The 18,814-nt window shown below is 38.5% G+C and overlaps 1 protein-coding gene across 5 annotated transcripts in view; it reads left to right on the top strand.

Annotated features, from left to right (window-relative positions):
- The window catches only part of FBXW11 (F-box and WD repeat domain containing 11), a 108,975-nt gene extending 93,861 nt beyond the window's left edge, over nucleotides 1-15,114 (top strand). For all 5 annotated transcript variants that reach the window (XM_007474011.3, XM_007474008.3, XM_007474006.3 and 2 more), the window contains 7 exons: nucleotides 1,273-1,391; nucleotides 2,636-2,885; nucleotides 3,906-4,024; nucleotides 5,449-5,559; nucleotides 6,198-6,276; nucleotides 7,270-7,456; nucleotides 12,459-15,114. In XM_007474011.3, coding sequence (XP_007474073.1) covers nucleotides 1,273-1,391; nucleotides 2,636-2,885; nucleotides 3,906-4,024; nucleotides 5,449-5,559; nucleotides 6,198-6,276; nucleotides 7,270-7,431 — 840 coding nt within the window. In that variant the 3' untranslated portion in view covers nucleotides 7,432-7,456; nucleotides 12,459-15,114. The remainder of the gene's footprint in view (nucleotides 1-1,272; nucleotides 1,392-2,635; nucleotides 2,886-3,905; nucleotides 4,025-5,448; nucleotides 5,560-6,197; nucleotides 6,277-7,269; nucleotides 7,457-12,458) is intronic.
- The last annotated feature ends 3,700 nt before the right edge of the window (nucleotides 15,115-18,814 follow it).

The raw sequence follows: 18,814 nt of genomic DNA, 5'->3' as shown, positions 1-18,814 counted from the left end.
ATTTGGTATTCAGTAGTAGTCTAGAGGTTGTTGTTTTTGACTTTTGGAGGCTTCATTCTCCATGCTTAACAGGATATTGAACCCTTTCTTGTGGGTTATTTAACCTAGGCCAAGTGTAGAACAATTTTTTTTTATTTCAAAGTATCTAAGGAGAGACCAGTTGGAATTGTAGACTGTCTAAAGCACGGGGCCTGTTCACTGTCCCTCAGACCATTGGAGAGCTGGACTATAAAATCCTAACCCTAACCCTAACTGCGGCACCAATATACACAGTGAGGAATCCTCTTTCCCAGATCACAGCTCACCATACTTTGTGCCTTGTTCTAAGGTCCCACAGAAAGGATTATGTCACCAGAAGTAGTACTGTACATGAGCGGTGGCGCCACATCCAGTGCTCCTCTCACTGACCACCAATGAAAGAGTTGTCCCTTCCGGAAGTGTGGTGGGGGCCAGATATATGGCATCAAGGGGCTGAATGTGGCCCATGGGCCATAGTTTGGGGACCCCTGGTCTAAAGAAATAGTTTCTTTATTTTGATGAATAACCCCCCCCCCCCCCCCTTTAGGGATATGCAACCTACAACCTAGGACTATGCAGAGTTTACGATGTGAACCTTGTATTTTTGCAATCCTTTTTTAATACTAATTACAGAAGAATCATTTTGTTTTGTTTTGTATTACATATTTGACTTCATCCATCAGTCAGTTTCTTACAAAGATGTTATCTCTGACTTAGGACTATATCACCTTAAAAGAAGAGATACACTCTTGTCTCTCTTGACTTTGGTTTTGGCATAAAAGTTAAAAAGTCAAGATTCACAGTGGCACAAAGGATCAGATACTTTAAAGAGCAAGACTTTATTGCTAATCAATTGGCAAAATGTCAATCAGTGTTCTTGGAATTATTGATATATGCCTCTCCCTCCTGCCATTTTTTTAAAAACCCTTACCTTCCATCTTAGAATCAATACTGGGTATTGGTTCGAAGGCAGAAGAGTGGTAAGGGCTAGGCAATGGGGGTTAAGTGACTTGCCCAGGATCACACAGCAGGGAAGTATCTGAGGTCAAATTTGAACCTAGGATCTCCTGTCTCTAGGCCTGGCTCTCAATCACTGAGCTACCCCGCTGCCCTCACCTTCTGCCATTTCTTAATGAGTATAAGTGCAAGTATTTATCCTGTGGTTTAGAAAATCAAGTAAGTGAAGAAGCCATTGCATTAATCAAGAAAGTGATTTACTAACATTTTTGTGTGATTGGCTTTATGTCTCAACAGATCTGGGATAAAACCAGTTTGGAATGTTTGAAAATACTAACAGGACACACGGGTTCAGTGCTTTGTCTGCAGTATGATGAGAGGGTTATTGTAACTGGCTCCTCTGACTCCACAGTGAGGTGAGCACAAGCTCCATATGTAACTGAGCCAAACAGCATGTCTGAAAAGATATCTGACTACATTCCTCCTCCTCCCTTTTGGTACTGGACTTGTGGTAGCTCTCTTACTCAGGTCCTTTAGTCTTCATGTTGTCTGCTACTTTCTCTGTGCAGCTTTGTAGGGCATTTTCTTTCTCTTGACTCTACCAAGAATCTGCCCTTGTCTTTCCCATGCCTTCAACTATATTTGCCTGTGTCTGATAACTTTTCTTACTGCTTACCAGTCAGTGAAACTAGGGTTTTGTGCCCTTCTCAATCCTGTGGCCTGGGCCCCTGAGGATGGGGAGGCAGTTATAGGAAAAGAGGGCTTGGGGAGATAGCATACTGGGTTAGAAAGAACACATTGCATTTAGAATCAGAAAACCTGGGTTTGATCCTTGGGTCTGTCATTTACATTTGTGTGACCTTGGGAAACACGTTTTCTATCTGAAGGGCTTAATTTCCTCATCTTTAAAATGGCTGTGTGGTTTTTAGGTCCCTTTCAGATTTAAAAAACTTAAAAAAAAATCAAACACTTCCCTAATTTTAATGCTGAGGTAGGAAGAAAGAGGAGTGGGAATCAATGCAAAGGGACTGAGTGTTGGGGGAATAAGATATTGGAAATAAAATTACAAAGGACCTCTGTATTTCAAAAAGTAAATTATAAAAACTCAGTCTTTATTGTTTAAAGAATTTTACACCTGAAACAAGTGTCTACTTCCCATATATCTCTCTTTCATTATTACTAGCCCCCCTTCTTCCTTTATCATAAGTAATCAGAAGCATGTGCATAGAAACACCCATCCATGAATACATGTTGGAAAAGAAAACCCAAATTAAGGAAAAGCCAAAAGGGGTCCTTGGACACAGCCCAAATTCTTCATTGGTTATATTTCAGCACTTGTTTTAAATTTGAGTATTGAGATGACTAGACAAATCCTCAAACCACTAGTAAGATGCTGTCTAATTCAGTCACTGTAGTGCTGATTTTGCTCAGCTCTTTTTGCCCTTCCCTTAATGGGGAGGTAGAGTAGATTAAGAAATGATGGTGGCAAGGATTTGGTACAGTGATTGTGATATATAAAAAAAGATATCAAATACAGCTTTGAAAAATAGGAACTACTTCTGTATCACCTTCATTTGCCAACATGGGGACAGGTCTATGGTGTGGAGAGAAATTAGTTTTCACAAGATGAACTTACCTTAGTGCTTTCCTCTCCCTTTAGAGTCTGGGATGTGAATACAGGGGAAGTCCTGAATACATTGATCCACCACAATGAAGCAGTCCTTCATCTGCGCTTCAGCAATGGCTTAATGGTCACCTGTTCAAAGGACAGGTCCATTGCCGTATGGGATATGGCGTCACCCACAGATATCACGCTGCGACGGGTGTTGGTTGGCCACCGAGCAGCTGTTAACGTGGTTGACTTTGATGACAAGTATATTGTGTCTGCTTCTGGTGACAGGACCATTAAAGTAAGTTTCCTGGGGGGAAACATAATCTTGATTTATCTTTAGACCATGATTGTTCAGGAACTCAGGACATGGGGGAAACATGACTTTTACACCAGTGTGGAAATGACAGCACACCTATAAAACCTCTTCCAGTATCCTCAGTATGCCCCCTTCTGGTCATTTTGTCCTCTGGGATCTTAAAAGTCACTGGCAAGAAGGGTGGAAAAGTGTGCCATAAATTACCTTTCAGTGTCTATTGAGACTGTATCCTGCCCATAGGCCGTTAGGGGTGTATGGAAGAGATTTTATGCATATTCATGTACACATGCTGAAAAAATGTAAGTGTACACACACACACACACACACACACACACACGGACATATATAACAATAGATTTGTTTGTACAAGAAAGTGGGAGAATCTAATAGGGCTGTAAACACTTAGCTGACTAAAAGCTGGAATGTGTAAACAAGTAAAGTGGCTTTGGACAGCTTGGTTACTTTGTGTCCCTAGCCCTCTCTCTTCAACTTAAGTATGTTACTGTGTGAATGTCTTATGCAAATGATTTAATACATTATAAGTTATCCTACATAAATAAGATTATGAGTCATTGAGAAGAAAGGGCAGAAATAGTGTAAGGAAGTCAAGAATGGGTGGGGCCTACACAGAAAAGGAGAACCTTGTAGGGCTGTGGTCAGTTAGCCTTTGAAGGAGAGATATAAGAATCCTGGGGCTGGAAGGGATCCTTGCCCTCAGGCAAGTGAATGTCTATACCATCCTGGATGAGTCCTTGTTTGTTCTTTTAAAGATCTCTGTGGATGGAGATTCCACAACTTCCCTTTGTTTTAGATGCCAGTGTTTTATCACTGTCGAGCAAAAAAGCTTTCTCTTCATCCAACTTGTCCAGTTTTTTAGGTTTGAGGATTGTGTTTTATAACCAAATGTTCTTCAAACCTGTAATTTACAAAAAAAGAAGAAATCACTGCAGAAGGATTTTTAAAAAATATTCAATTATTAAAAACTGAGTGTTCATCCCACAGGTCTGGAGCACAAGTACCTGTGAATTTGTTCGTACTCTGAATGGGCACAAGCGAGGAATTGCCTGCCTTCAGTATAGGGATCGACTAGTTGTGAGTGGATCCTCGGATAATACCATTAGGTAAGTGGAATGTCTCTACTGTGTTCATAGCTTTATGTGAATAAATGATCCCTTGGGGATTTAGACACCCCAAACACTTAAAAGATTTGCAGGGGAAATAAAGGCTTTTACAAAGACTGCTTTTAGTCTCATACATTTTGGATTTATAGCAGATTCTAAAATGCTATAGACGTTGACTTAAAGCTTGAATCTTAGAACAATTATTTTCATAGCTATTTGTTGGCACCAAATAAATGTTAGATACCATTTTGGTTGCCTTCGTTTTTTTGTTTTTTGTTTTTCAAATCCTTACGTCTTAGAATCAATACTATGTGTTGGTTCCAAGGCAGAAGAACAGCAGTAAGGGCTAGGCAATCGGGGTTAAGTGACTTGCCCAGAGTCACACAGCTAGGCAGTGACTGAGGCCAGATGTGAACCAGGACTTCCTCCCTCTAGGCCTGGCTCTCAATCCACTGAGTAATCTAGTTGCCCTACTTAGTTTGTTAATAGTATTGAACTCTAATTATAATTAGTCAGTGCTGAGCTACTGCTTGTTCAGAATAGATCAGAGAATTGCTACATTTGATCTATTAAGAATTGCTAAGAACTTTTGTTTAAAGATGTACTAAGAGGGTAGTTCTGTTATCATGGTGACAAGGTAACACTAGAGTTGATCATTGTAGCCAACTTCCATATTCTTTTTGCTCTTGTTTTGTCATTTGGAGTTTATTTCTGTCTTTCTCTTCTCCTTCCCCTTTCTTCCTCTTCCTCTCTTTCCAAATGGTATAGAAAACCAGCGAACAATATAATCTAGAAGAATAAATAATAGAGCTCCTCTTAAAACCAATATTTGCTATTGAAATCAGATTTAAAATATGGGTATGAATTCATCCATTGCTTTTAAATCTCTTATTGATTGGGAAACAAACTCCTTTCTTCATCCAGATCAAGAAAAAGATGATAATCTCAGCCTTGCTCATAGGTCTTATTGGGAATGTGGAAACCTATTGCTTATAGTTTTTACTGAGCCACTGTGGAGCCTTGGGAAATGGGTACCCCTTCTAGCTAGATTGCAGTGTTATGTAACCCACAAAGTGGCAGGAAAAGGGAGCAAGAGCACTTTGCAATTTGTGGCTTAGGTATATGGGGTGGGTAGCATTAGGGATCCATGATCTACCCTTGGGAGAGGCCTTTCCCCTTCCTACTCAGAATTTACCATAAATATATTTGATCATTTTTTTTTTACCAACAATTAAGAGAGAAAGAATAAACATGGTTAGAAATCAAGTATAATACAAATTAGTTCTCATAATTAAAACAGATCTGTTTCACAAACCATTTAGTACTGACTGCTGTATGTTGTAATTATGTATTGATGAGGATGAGGCAAAGCATTCTGGTACAGCATGAATCACTTGCATGACAATGCTCTATTTCTCTTTAAGGCTATGGGATATTGAGTGTGGTGCCTGTTTAAGGGTTTTAGAAGGACATGAAGAATTGGTCCGGTGCATCAGATTTGATAACAAGAGAATTGTGAGTGGAGCTTATGATGGGTAAGTGTCTAAAACAAACGACAGTATCGGTACAATTTTATCAGTGGCAACCTTATAACTATAAGAAATACAGAAACTGGAAGTTCCTGAGTAGTAATTTATCTTCCTTATAGTCCAATAACACTTCTCTGTCCAGAAGGCCTGTGAGTGGCGAAACAACATCATTAGAGCCTGTGAAGCCCAAATTAGACCTATCTATCCATTGACTTAGAAGGCAACTATTGCTGCTAAATGTCATCTCTATAGTCCATCTTCTCCAGGGGAAATATAGGATGACCAAGAGAAAAAGACTGGTACTTTCTTCAGTAAAGTTCAGAAGATAAATCTTTATATAGCAACCATTCTGATGCTAAAATGAATATGGATGATCCCTGTCTTCAATAAGTTTAATTTTGGGGGGAAGGGGAAGGGTGGGATAGAGAAATAAGACATGCATCTAAAGTAAGATGTATTAATTTCATATAATGCAGAATGGCATGCAAAATACATGTTCACTTTCAACCCTAAAAATTAGGAAGTAAACATGATAGGCTCCATTTTTTAGTTAGAAAGAGTGAATTCAGTTTTATATTTTCTATCACTTTATTGTGTTTCTTTTCTACTCAGGAAAGCTTAATTCACATTATTTCATTTTGCAGAAAAATTAAAGTTTGGGATTTGCAAGCTGCTCTTGACCCCCGGGCACCAGCAAGCACATTATGTTTGCGTACATTGGTGGTATGTATTTTTCCCACTTATATGTATTGAGGCCATATGCAGAAACATGCCAATTTGTAGGTAAACTTACATCACAAATCTCTTAAATTGTTCATGCCTTAAAAAGTACTTTCAAATGAATTTGTTTTGCTAACCCAAATTAGGGGGAACTTGAAATCTCTGTTTTAGCAAGCCTTTTTCCAAAAGTATATTGACTTTGGAGTTGGAACTGAATAACTGTAAATGCATCTTTGAACTTGGGACAGTCTTCTGGCCATTTAAAAGTAGGAATGCCCACTTCTAAACAGGAAGATTTCCAAAACACCTAAAAATATAGGGCACAAATATTATAATAAAGATGTGGAATGAGTTGAAGAAATGTGTTCTTGGAATGGAAAACAAAATACTCAACTGATAGCTTCTGCAGTAAAGTTCAGAGAATGAGCACAAAAGTCCTTACCCAATTTTGTGTCATCAGTCCTTTGGCAGTCAAGTGGTGCCTATGGATACCTTCTCAGAATTGTATTTTAAAATGAATACAATAAAGCACTTCAGATTATAAAGGAAACCAATTATATTGAAATAAAGATGTAAATTCTTTCTAGGCCTTCATAGATCCCAGGTTAAGAACCCCTCATCTGATTTGATACTTTAATTTTACAGATTAGAAAACCTAGTCCTAAAAAGGGGGGGTGGGAGGAGTGACTTAACTATAGAATCCCATAACCAGAAAGACTTTTATCATCTTCTAGCCCAGTCATCACCAAATTAATGAATCCTGTCTTGCAGGATCCTTAGTTAGCCCCAGGCTGAAGAGTTCCAGTGACAAGGAATTCGTTGCTCTCCAAGACAGCCCTTTCTGATTTGTGAATAATGTGCTTTAGAAAACTTGCCATGAACTCAGTAACAATAGCAGTGTCTCCTAGAGACACAATATGAAGAATTTTGTAAACTTAGGTCATGCATTAGGGGCAAGGGGAGGGCAGATTTTAATGAACCTCTCTGATTTTACAGGAACATTCTGGACGTGTATTTCGGCTGCAGTTTGATGAATTTCAAATCATCAGTAGTTCCCATGATGACACTATACTGATTTGGGATTTCCTAAATGTCCCCCCCAGTGCCCAGAATGAGACTCGTTCTCCCTCTAGAACATACACTTACATCTCCAGATAACAGTCTGCACTTTTACCCACATCAGGTATACTTTTTTTTTTGCTTGCCATTCCCAGTTTTGTGTTTTATATTTGCTATTATTGTCATTCAGATACTTCAAACATTTTATTCTATAAATTGAGTTATCTTTATTGGGTCATCTTCATTAATGCTTCTAATCAATCACTATTAAAAGACTTGGGGAAAGTAGGAAAATAAGTGTTAGGTTTAAAAACAGAAAAGCATGTCAACTCTTAACCTCAACGAGTTTATTTTCTAATTTTGTTAGTCTTTAGTTGTATCTAATTCTTCATAAACCCATTTAGGGTTTTCTTGGCAAAGATACTGAAGTGGTTTGCCATTTCCTCCCCTAGCTCATTTTATACATGAGAAAACAGGCCAACAGGGTTAAGTGACTTAGCCAAGGTTACACAGCTAGTAAGTGACTGAGGCTAGATTTAAGTTCAGGAAGATGAGTTCCTGATCCTAGTCTTGGTACAAATGCACACATACACACATTCTCTCTCTCTCTCTCTCTCACTCTCTCTCTCTCTCTCTCTCTCTCTCTCTCTCTCTCTCAGATATGTGTGTGTGTGAAAAAGGATGTTTTTATCTGGAAATTCATAAGGATTTTGAATGATTCTACTCAAATTGCCACTCACTTTCCCAAAGCATTGGTGATGTTAACTTGATTATATAACCCAGAGGGAAGAGGAATGGTGGGAAGGGGGGAAGATGTGTGGGATGGAATGTGGTTGGGGAGAAATAGTGTCAGGTGGCTACATATAGTAAAATGTTCACCAATCAAGACAACCTGTGAATTCCAAAAATCCTTTTGGGTATGATCTCTGCAGTTCCCTTTGGAGAGTGCAAGAGCAGCTCAGCTATTGTTCACACCTCATTTAAAAAGAAAAAAAAAAGGTCCAATCCTAAAAGATAACTCTAGATTTCTCTACCTCTAGTCAAGACCAAAGAGAAATTGGGAAAATGACAGCATGACTACTGACAGGTTTCTTTTCAATCTAGCTTCATGACACACCCAACTCTTTGGAGGCTGGCCATCTTTAATGGGAATTATTGTTTCTTTATAATCTCTTCTCCTTGGATAAACTGGTTATGCTTTATCCCAGACGTAACTGAAAATCCAAAGGTTTTCATCACATTAGTATTCATGTTTACTGAATAGAACTGTGTACTTAAGACAGTAATGCAGGAAGAAGACAAGATCCTTCATTGACATTAGGAAGCCTACCTTCAAATGGGGTAGGTGAACCCCACAAACATAAAAAACCTAATCCGTAGAAACATGTAACCCTTGACACCAACCATAGTGTGTCACACAGGCATATGCACATGTTAAGAGTGTTCCTGAGAAAGGGGGAAAGTACATGTCTTCTGCAGGTTCTGCTATATACTCATATTCATAAAGATCTCACCATAGGAAAGAACAGAGTTTAAATAAATTTGAGACTTGAAAAAATTTTTCTTGCTGCTCCTTAATAGCTTCCTCTAATAAAATGCCACATTCAACATACTTTTGAATAGCTTTCTGGTTTATAAGATAAAACCCAAATAAGATTCCTTTAGTTGAAGTGTGGTAATGACTATCTTTTATTTAATTATTTCAGGTAGGAGGAGCTTTGAACTCTGTGTGTGTGTGTGTGTGTGTGTGTGTGTGTGTGTGTGTGAGTGTGTGTGTGTGAGTGATAGAGGGAGTGAAGGAGATCCCCTCTACCCCCCATTCAAAGAGAAAAACAAGTCTGTAAAAACCACTCTCTACAGTGTTTTGTTATTACAATAAACTGCAAATAAGTGGAAAATGTTATCTGTTCTTTCAGGTGGTAGGTCCCAAAGACCTAACACAAGCAGTGAACCCCTTTTACAAGGTTCCAAATGTGTTTGTTTCTTCAAAGCAAATTGCTTTTGACAACCCTGGCAGTCAGCTACAAGAATTTTATTGCCTTTTTTTAAAATTCTTTTCATTTATTGTAACATGACAAAAATTGTTACCATATGATATGCTAAGATGCTAAGATCTAAGCACTACAAGAAGAAAACCACCCTTAAAGATACTTTCATTGTTAAAGAAGTGAAAGCCTCCCAGCTAAAAGGCAGGACCTTTGCTCAGGAAATGTAGGGATTAGGTTTATTCACAGATTCTTTGTTAATGCTTATTTATTTCTTAAGAGAAAATGCCCTTAGATTATTTTTACTTCTCCATTTTTGTGCTTTTTATTTTAAAATGTTAAATAATCTTTCATTTATTAATTATTTTTGGTCATTCTGAAAACTGCTTACTAGACTCTAACGTATAAAGGAGGAAAGTTTAATCACCAGATATGGTTTCTGTTGCCTACTTTAAATTGTATGATATGGGGGCAGCTGGGTAGCTCAGTGGATTGAGAGCAGGTCTTGAGACAGGAGGTCCTGGGTTCAAATCTAGCCTCCATAGATACTTCTTAGCTGTGTGACCCTGGCCAAGTCACTTAACCCCCATTGCCTAGCCCTTACCACTCTTTTGCCTCAGAATCAATATGTAGTATTGATTCTAAGATGGAAGGTAAGGGTTAAAAATAAATAAATTGTATGATATTGAAGTACTATATACTTTACATTTGCATTTAACTGACCAAATAAAGGAATACATACAATTTCCTTTCTTCCAGGATACCTGAGGATTTGCGTGCCCTTGTTACTTGTCTATTTAATGGCTTACTGAGACAGGTAACATAGGTTGCATTATCAGTTTGATAGAAAGAGACTATAATTAAAGGTTCTCAGATCTTAGGGGGTATGTCAAGGTCAGTGTAATGAAAGTTGATCATCATTGTAAAAATAAAATGAGTCTTGATTACTTGAGTTTTGTGATAGGCTTGAATTCTGGAAAAATCTAAGTTTAATGTAGTTTTGGGTTCTCAAAAATAACCAAACCGATGTTGCAGTTCTAGAAATTGTCTTTATTAAGATAATGATTCCATTCATACACCTTTTCCTAGCCCTGTAGGGTTTATAAAACATTTCCATCACCATAACTCTGAAGTAGGTAGTATTTCACCAAAGAATAAACTTAACCTCAGAATAATTTAAGTGAATTAGCTGAGATTTTGCAGTCTAGGAAGTATCCCAGCCCAGGTCTCCTGGATCACAATGCTAAGCTGCTCTATAGCATCTTTCTCCAGTTCCACCATTGCGCTCGCTCTCTCTCTCTCTCTCGCTCTCTCTCTCTCTCTCTCTCTCATCAGAACAAGGTCTTATATGACACAGTGTAGACTAGACGTATTTTATCATTTTAGAGAGATCAATGTGGGCCAGTCTTTGAGGTTCATTTTGCAAAGGAGATGTGAATAGGATTTATAGCTAGCACTATGAAGCACATACAAGACTAGGAAGAATTAGCATGTATAGAATGTCAGAGCTGAGAGCTACCTAGAAGAGCATATGCTCTAAATTTTTTCATAGGAACTTGATGATTACACATATGAAATGAGCCAAAGCTCAATGTTGGTGCTAGAGCTAGGTCTAGACCCAAGGTCCTCAATTCCAGTCAAGTTCTTTCCTCAGGTCCTTGCTGGTTCAAATGTGTTGCTATAGGGAAAGAATCTCTACCTCTCAATCCTTCAAGGCACTATTCAAATGAACCTTTCCCCATTCCATACAAATGACTATAATGTCTCCCTCTACTGAACCCCTCTTTATGACTCTTCTACTCTGACTTATATTGCAATTATTATCTCCTTTACCAAGACTAGAAGCTCCTTGAGACCAGGGGCCATTGTTTCTTAACTCTTTGTTTCCTGCGAAGTGCCTCTTAGTCCTTTGTACCTCTAGGTGATCAATAAAGATTTGTTAAATTGAGTTCAGTTTAAATTTTTTAATATTTATCATAAACTCTTTTCTCCTAAAGGAAAGGGCATTCTGAATACATTTCAGGAATTAATACTTCCTATGAAATGAAGATATACATTTAGTCTTTCAGGAGGCTCTTGTGCTTTAAAAAATCATTCTAATACATTAAAAAATTGACTGGGGAATTTAAGAGCTGGAAGAAACTTGAGAGATCATCTACTTTGAACAACCCTCGCCTTTTTCATACAGGGAAATTGAATCTCAACAAATTGTCCAAGGTCACCAAGTGGACTGACGCCAGAGTCAAGCCCAGAACTAGACCTCTTTTCTTTCTCCTGTTCTAATGCTTTCCTCACATACCATATGCCTTTTCCAAGGAATATTTTTGGAAAATACGATAAATTTTTGGTACCTTGCATTATTCTGTTAGCAGAAATTCCCTAGCAGTTGTCATTTCTATTCTTCTGCAGGTCAATGATAATTTATATTTATAAACATTTTTTACAATGAAAACTTCCTCTCAATTAGACCTGTCCCAGAATGCCATTGTCCTCTTTAGGAAATGGAGGTTTTCCTACCACTGGCAGTCTTCATGTGGAGACTGGATAGGCAGTTTCTTTCAGGAAGGTTGTAGATCAGATTTCTGTTTGGATTCAGGTTGAACTAGAAAGATAAGACCTCTGAGGTTTCCCTTTAAATTCAAGACTCTGTGGTTCTGTGTGACCTGAGACATTTTGTACTCCTGAAATACTTTCTGAATCATCTCAGAAAGATTAAATACTATTGGTCTAATGGTAGACATTTTTTAATTCATATTAATAGTCTTTGCACATTAGTCTGCATGCAGAATAAAGCCAACAATAGCACTTGAATGTTTATCAGATTCTTTACAATTATTACCGAATTGATCCTTACTGGGAAGATAGGTGTCATTTTTATTCTTTTGAGGAAACTGAAACAGGTTAAGTGGTCCACCCAGAGTCATATAGCTAGGAAGTGGCAGTGGTAGAATTTGAACTCAGGTCTTCTTTCTTGACTCCACGTCCAGCATCTCTTATTACTGTACTAGTAGTCCTCTTTCTCAGAATATCTCATCAGTCAGATCATTTGGAAAAGAGAAGTTTTTGTATTTTCATGAAGGGAGGAGTTGACTGGCAGGTAAATGTGAACAACATCTAACATCTGTTCTTCATTATTTTCAGGGTTCCATAGTCTTGAACTACTGGCTACACGGCTCTCACATGCCCACAGGTGTTCATTCACAGCTGAGTATGAAGTTGGAATTGGTTCTAGTTGCTGTGTAGATGCAAAGCAGCACAACTCTAAATTCTCATTTTTCTTGCGATCTCTCGACTCCTGACTGTTTACTTGGAGGCATTTATGACGGTGACGTTGACTTCAAGTAGATAAGAAAAAGCCTGTCCTTCCCTGCCATGAAAAAACCTAACGCTTCAACTGTAAATTTTTCATATAAACTGAATTTACAATCTGTTTTACAGAAGTAAATGAAAATTCAAGAAAAGACTTGGCCTAATTTATATTGCTTTGCACTTTGGTCTGACTTTAAAGAACAACATTACACTCTCCGATGATATTTGGGTGCCAAACACATGCCCAGAATGTACAGAGTTCCTTTCAGAAGTCAGCATTCTCCTTTTGACTGTACAAGTTATTCTGCATTGAGAACTTGTTTTATCAGGAGTGTGTTGGACGTTTGGAAACATTTCCGGATTGTTTAATAATATTTTTGGATTTTACTTTATTTCTGCTCCACTTCTTTCTTTTAATTTAAAGAACTGTAAACCGGATGATCTTATCTGCCAACTGGTAATATGGCACTGGCTTTTCATTTATTAACTGCCCTTTCCTCTGTTTTGCCGACATTTGATATAGTCATACCTTTACATGAGTGCTTGCCTCCTAATTTAAAATACTGTATCAGCATGTAGATAGAATGTACATAACAGTTTAACCTCAAGGTGTGTGGAGTCAGGGTGTCCTGATCCCGAGACACTAATGCATACTGTATTAGCACTTAGCCACGGGATATTCTCAATGACTGGCACCCAGGGGTTCACGTGGATTTTCTAGAATCCTCCGTGCAGTATTCATAAGAATTTTTTTATGAGAACTATGTTTTAAAAATGTAATTTCTAAGCTTAAAAAATTAAAATGTTTTGTTTTTTGTTATGCAGTATGTACACTAGACATACCTTTTAAACTTTTTTTTTTTGGTTTGTTTTCTTAATGATATTCTGAAATACAAGTTAGCTTTTTTTGGTAGTGTTTTACTTGGCTCCACAATTGAACAATGTCCTAAGTCCAAATTTAAATGTATTTATATTTTTAATTTTACTCTTATCTGAAGTGAAGCAGTAGCTTTGTCAAGAGATGAGACTCTTCTGACTCCCACGTCTAAGTCTGGGTCTAGGTTCCTTCTAGTTTCCAGGCACTCACCCCAGGCTGGTGCTTGATGCTGCCCGTGCTGGTATGCGCGGCTCCTTTGTAGTTTTCTTTTTGGACATCTTTTCCTTCAGAAGGTCTCTTTTGGGGCCTCCCTCCATCTTAGGTTGCAAGGCTTCCTCGCCTTTCTTTTTTTGAGTTCCATGTATTTAGTGGCATGCTTCTGTGGGAAGGGATTACTCACATGTGATTTCTCTTGATTTGCTTTATATGACTAGAGCTTTCAACAAAGGATTTTGTTTTGTTACCCTTAGCTTCCAAATGCACTAAAATTCAAGTAGGTGTGAATGACAGTGTCACATTGACTTCTCTGTGGAGATCATATTGGCACTGAAGTGCCAGCTGGCGCTCCTTTTTTTTTTCTTCCATGTACAATGTTCTGTTTTATTTGTCCTTTGACATTTGTTTTAATCCAGGAATGTCCATGGTATTTAAAGGACCAATAAATTACTATTAAAATGCAGTGAACAAGCATGGCTAGCAATGGCATCCTCTTGTGGATCAAACCTCTTCCCAGTGAAAGCACACACAGATATTACCAAAGGGCAGATTGCTTTGCTATATTTTATCCTTTGCATTGAGAAAAGTGTTGGGATCAATGTGTAGTTTGTTTTTCTTTTTTTTTCCTCCTTCAGTTAAAGCTTCCTCCTATATGTTACAAGTGATTTCTTTGAGATGATAGAACCTCAAAGTGCAGAAGTAAAGGTCACAGTTTTGTAAGCTTGACGGTAGTTTGTGAAAGTGGCTTACTTTTAACCCTTTTCATCTTATAGCTTTAATATTAAACTGGCTAAGAAAAGATGCTCTTGCAGCCCAGAAGAAAATGGTAAAGTGTTTCTCAGAGAGCAATGTCCTTTTTTATGCATGTGTAAAATGGAAATTCCTCATTTTCCTTGGGAGATCATGGTGTTTGAATGTGCACACAACTTTTGGATTGTGCTTATTAAACCATAACAGTGGACTTTGTCTTTGGCACCCAAGGAATTTGACTTCGGGGATTCATAGTAGCAATTCCTGGCTGCACTCTGGATTTTGGTTTTGCTAACCATAATTGAGCAATTGTACATTACTGCTACATTAATGTTTCAAAGCACTGGGATAGTCTACTTCTAACTTGTAATTAATTATGTTTGCCAATTATCTGTTTGAAATAAGTTTGTGTCTGAACAGCTTATTGAAACTGTTAAATTGTACAGATATTGTTAATGACCTAAAGCTTTGTACTGTGGAATGTGCTTAATAAAAAAAAGTTTGACCTTTGTCCAGAAAATCGCTAACTAATATCAAACGAAGTATAGGCATTATGCATTATGGCTAATCTGGCTTCATGCAATTGTTACTTCAGATACTAATTTGAAGCTAATTGTCTTAATAAAATATTCCTCCTATACCCTACTACTCTGTTAAGGAATTTGTTTCCCAAAAAAGACTGTAATATGTTATCAATAATTCAGTGACATGCAACTGAAGCTTCTAGAATTTTTTTTAAACATCTGCATTGTAAAATGAGGTTGAAGGTCAAGTGCTTTCAGCATAGGAGAACTCTCTGTGCTGATGTGATTGCATGCCTTGAAAGGTATTAGCTAAAAAGCTCACTTGAACCTTGTGGGTTGTGGGGTTAGGCTATCCCATACCTTTCCTCGGCAAGGCTGCCTCCCGCCATATGCAAGATTGCCTCCCCAGAATATTGAGCTTTAGCTATGGGATGAAATATGAAACAGGCACCTTTAAGTGTTCTCTGTGTCATTTCTATTTCAATGAAAATTAAACTTTTTGATCTCGTCCCCATGAAAGAGTTCCATGAAGGCAGGTACAGAAACAGCCAGCTGGAGCCCATTCGGCTTTGTGCATCAAGAATGAGATCTTATGACTCATGGTAATGAATCATCTGAGTTTATTTGAATCATCCTCTCGGGCAGGGGTTCTTAGCCATTTTTCTGTCATGCCCCCCTCTGGCAATCTGGTGTTCGAAGAATCATGCTTTTTAAGTAATGGAAGGAAGAGTTAAATTTCAGTTTGAGGTTTGAGAAAATAAAGATATATTTTTTACCAACCAAGTTCACAGATCTCTGTTAAACTATCCACTTGGATCCCAGGTTAAAAATACCTGCTCTAAGGCAAAAAGAACACAGGTAGACCTCAGCCATGGGAGTTCTCAATTTCTTGACTAGTCACTTCTGTGTGTTTAGTATATCGACACCTACGTATTTGGAAAGCATTGTTAAGAGCAGCCAGATTTTTCAAGTATCTGAGAGCTGGATAATTTAAAAAATGTAATCATTATGAACAAAAATCTTTCTGAAATATATCTTGCCTTTTTTACTGGTACAGTCTGAACAATATCATCTTTTGAATGGTTCTTTGAGGTATCATCATGGACATTTCTTATTTTTGCTGGACTGGAATACAGTGATGACTTCAGGGCCTATCAGAGTATGTGTGTGTGTATGTATGTGTATATATATGGGTTATTTACCTGTGTACCAGGCCTCTCTCCAGCCTCTCGGGCTCGCTCTGGCTCTTGGGCTTGCTGTGTCTCAGAGACTTTGGGTTTTTGCGTGTTGGGAGCTTCTGGCAGGGTGCTTGGCGTCTTGGCAATTTGGTGTTTGTGGCTTGCCGGTGAGGTGACTGGAAGCAGATCTGAAGCGTGGGTTAGGTGAGGCATCTTCCCTGAGCGTCCTTGGTGAGGTGACTGATTCCTCCTTTCCTTGACCTCCAACTCCTATCTGGCTTGCCAGAGCGTTACAATTTCCCTTCCTCTCTTCTTCTTAATTTCTTCCTTCTATTGTAATTAAAAGCACCATAAAAATCCCAAACTGACTTGAGTGATTTGTTGGGATTGAATTAATTCCTGATGACCACTAGTATAATCAGTCAATAACCCCCAAATTTTACCTCCTACAATCTGGCTTTTCTGTAATGTTGTTCTTTTTCTTTTTTGCTGTTTTTTAACTGATACCTTCACTCTTAGAATCAATTACTGGGTATTGGTTCTAAGGCAGAAGAGTGGTAAGGGCTAGGCAATGGGACTTAAGTGACTTGCCCAGGGTCACAAAGCTGGGAAGTGTCTGAGGCCAAATTTCAACCCAGGACCTCCTATCTCTATACTTGGCTCTCAATTCACTGAGCCACCCAGATGCCCAGTTCTCCTTTTGATGCCTTTGTTATCAGGGAATCTATCTGTTGCAGCCCTTCTTCCCTCTTCTAATATCTTGTAACCAGTTGAAAAAATGGTGTGGAAAATAAGAGTAAATCAGCTCTTAGAGAGGACCTAAAGGGTTCTCCTTTGAGTAAAGCATGATTTTTAATGCAAAGGACTTTGAGATGTCAATTGCACAGAGTACTCCTTTGGCAGAGGCAGGTTCTGATTCTTTGCTTTCATCTAAATAACTGTGGATGCCAAATAACTGAATTTTTTATAAGTGAAGTGTCATATTAAATTCAGAGCAATAAACTGACCTTTAATAAGAGATCCCAGATCAAAATTAGACTGCCATAAATATAAAGAAACATGAGAGTTCTACAGAATTGAAAATGAAGTGAGAGCTTTAAAAAATGCCTCAAAGACTCCACTTAGAGGAAAGCACAATGAACTGGGAATCAGATCTGGGTTCTGGTGCTGGTCTCTCTACCACTTCAACCTTAGGAGCATTTATTAAGTTGCATGCTATGTGCCAGGCAATGTTCCAGGAACTCAAGATACAAAGACAACACTCCTTGCCCTTAAGGAGCTTGGAGTCTATTGAAGGCACACGAGATGTATAGAGAAAAATTTAAATGTGTACAGATCATTTCTCGGGCCAGAGCATAGGCAACTAGAGAATTCAAGATTGGCTTCCTGTAGGAGGTAATAGGAGTTGAGCTCTGAAGTGGACCAGGAATCCTAGGATGTGGCGGTGAGAAGGGAATATATTCCAGGTATGGGGGATGACTTTTGCATAGGCAATGAGATGGAAACAACGAGCAAGAGTTTAGCTGACCCCCATAAGCATGTAAAGGTTAGTAATAGACTGTAAAGGGAGTCTCAAGTCAGATTTTCAAAGAGTTGTCAAATTGAATTTTAAAAGTTTTAATCAGGTTAAAAGAGCTTTCAGAATTTCTCAAGCAGTGAAGTTTACTGTACTTTAGGTACTTTTGGTACCTGTAGAGGATCAGTTAGAGAGGAAGATATATATAATAAAGTTTAAATTACAAATTAAACACTAAGTTATTCTCAATATTAAATACAGTCCACTACATTATTATACAGTACTATACTCTCAGTGTTTGGGTGTTTAAGGAGGACTGAGGGCTTTCTGCGCCATTTTCAGGGCTGGTCATCCACCTTTGGTGTCCACCTCTCACTCAACTCTCACCCATGGCTCTAAGAAGCTGTAATTTTTGCCACACACCAGTAAAACCATCTTGGCAGATGGGCTAAATCAGATTGACTGGTATCCAAAGGACCACATACTCTCATCAGTGAGGGAGACGTCCAGCTCAATTATGTGAATTCTCCCCATGGAATGGGTGGATGATTTGTTCCAATGACCATGAAAGTGGCTGAAGCAGGTGCTGTCCACCACTTAGCTTGTTCAGACATTGAAGATGCCAAAGTCATCTACTGCATTCTGGGCCATCACCAGTCAGCCTGACTCTTCTTGACACCTGTCTTAGATGACTGGAAGAGACAGCGAGGCATCCACCTTTGTACAACTCAGTCTCGCAATTCCAATTCACATGTAAGTCAAGTCACTTTGTGTTGTGCTGTCACTGATCCTCTTTGAACTCAGGACAAATAACTCTCTTAAAGGGAGATGTCATGTGCTGGGCTGGTGGACTTCCCCATTTTGTAACCTATACTCACTTGGTGGGTAGTTTGTAAACTGTTTTGTTTTTGTTTTTAAATTTTCTGGACTCTTCCAAATTTTCCACTTTTTTCCCTTGGTGCCAAATCAGTGAAGATAGCCCTACTGTGTGTGTGTGTGTGTGTGTGTGTGTGTGTGTGTGTGAGAGAGAGAGAGAGAGAGAGAGAGAGAGAGAGAGAGAGAGAGAGAGAGAGAGAGAGAGAGAGAGAGATAAATATTGATCTTCTGTAGCCTTAGTTTTAGCAGAG

The sequence above is a fragment of the Monodelphis domestica genome, chromosome 1 (genome assembly GCF_027887165.1).
Source record: "Monodelphis domestica isolate mMonDom1 chromosome 1, mMonDom1.pri, whole genome shotgun sequence".
Taxonomy (NCBI): Eukaryota; Metazoa; Chordata; class Mammalia; order Didelphimorphia; family Didelphidae; genus Monodelphis; species Monodelphis domestica.
Note: the sequence above shows the minus strand (reverse complement) of the source record. Positions and strands in the feature narration are given on the sequence as shown.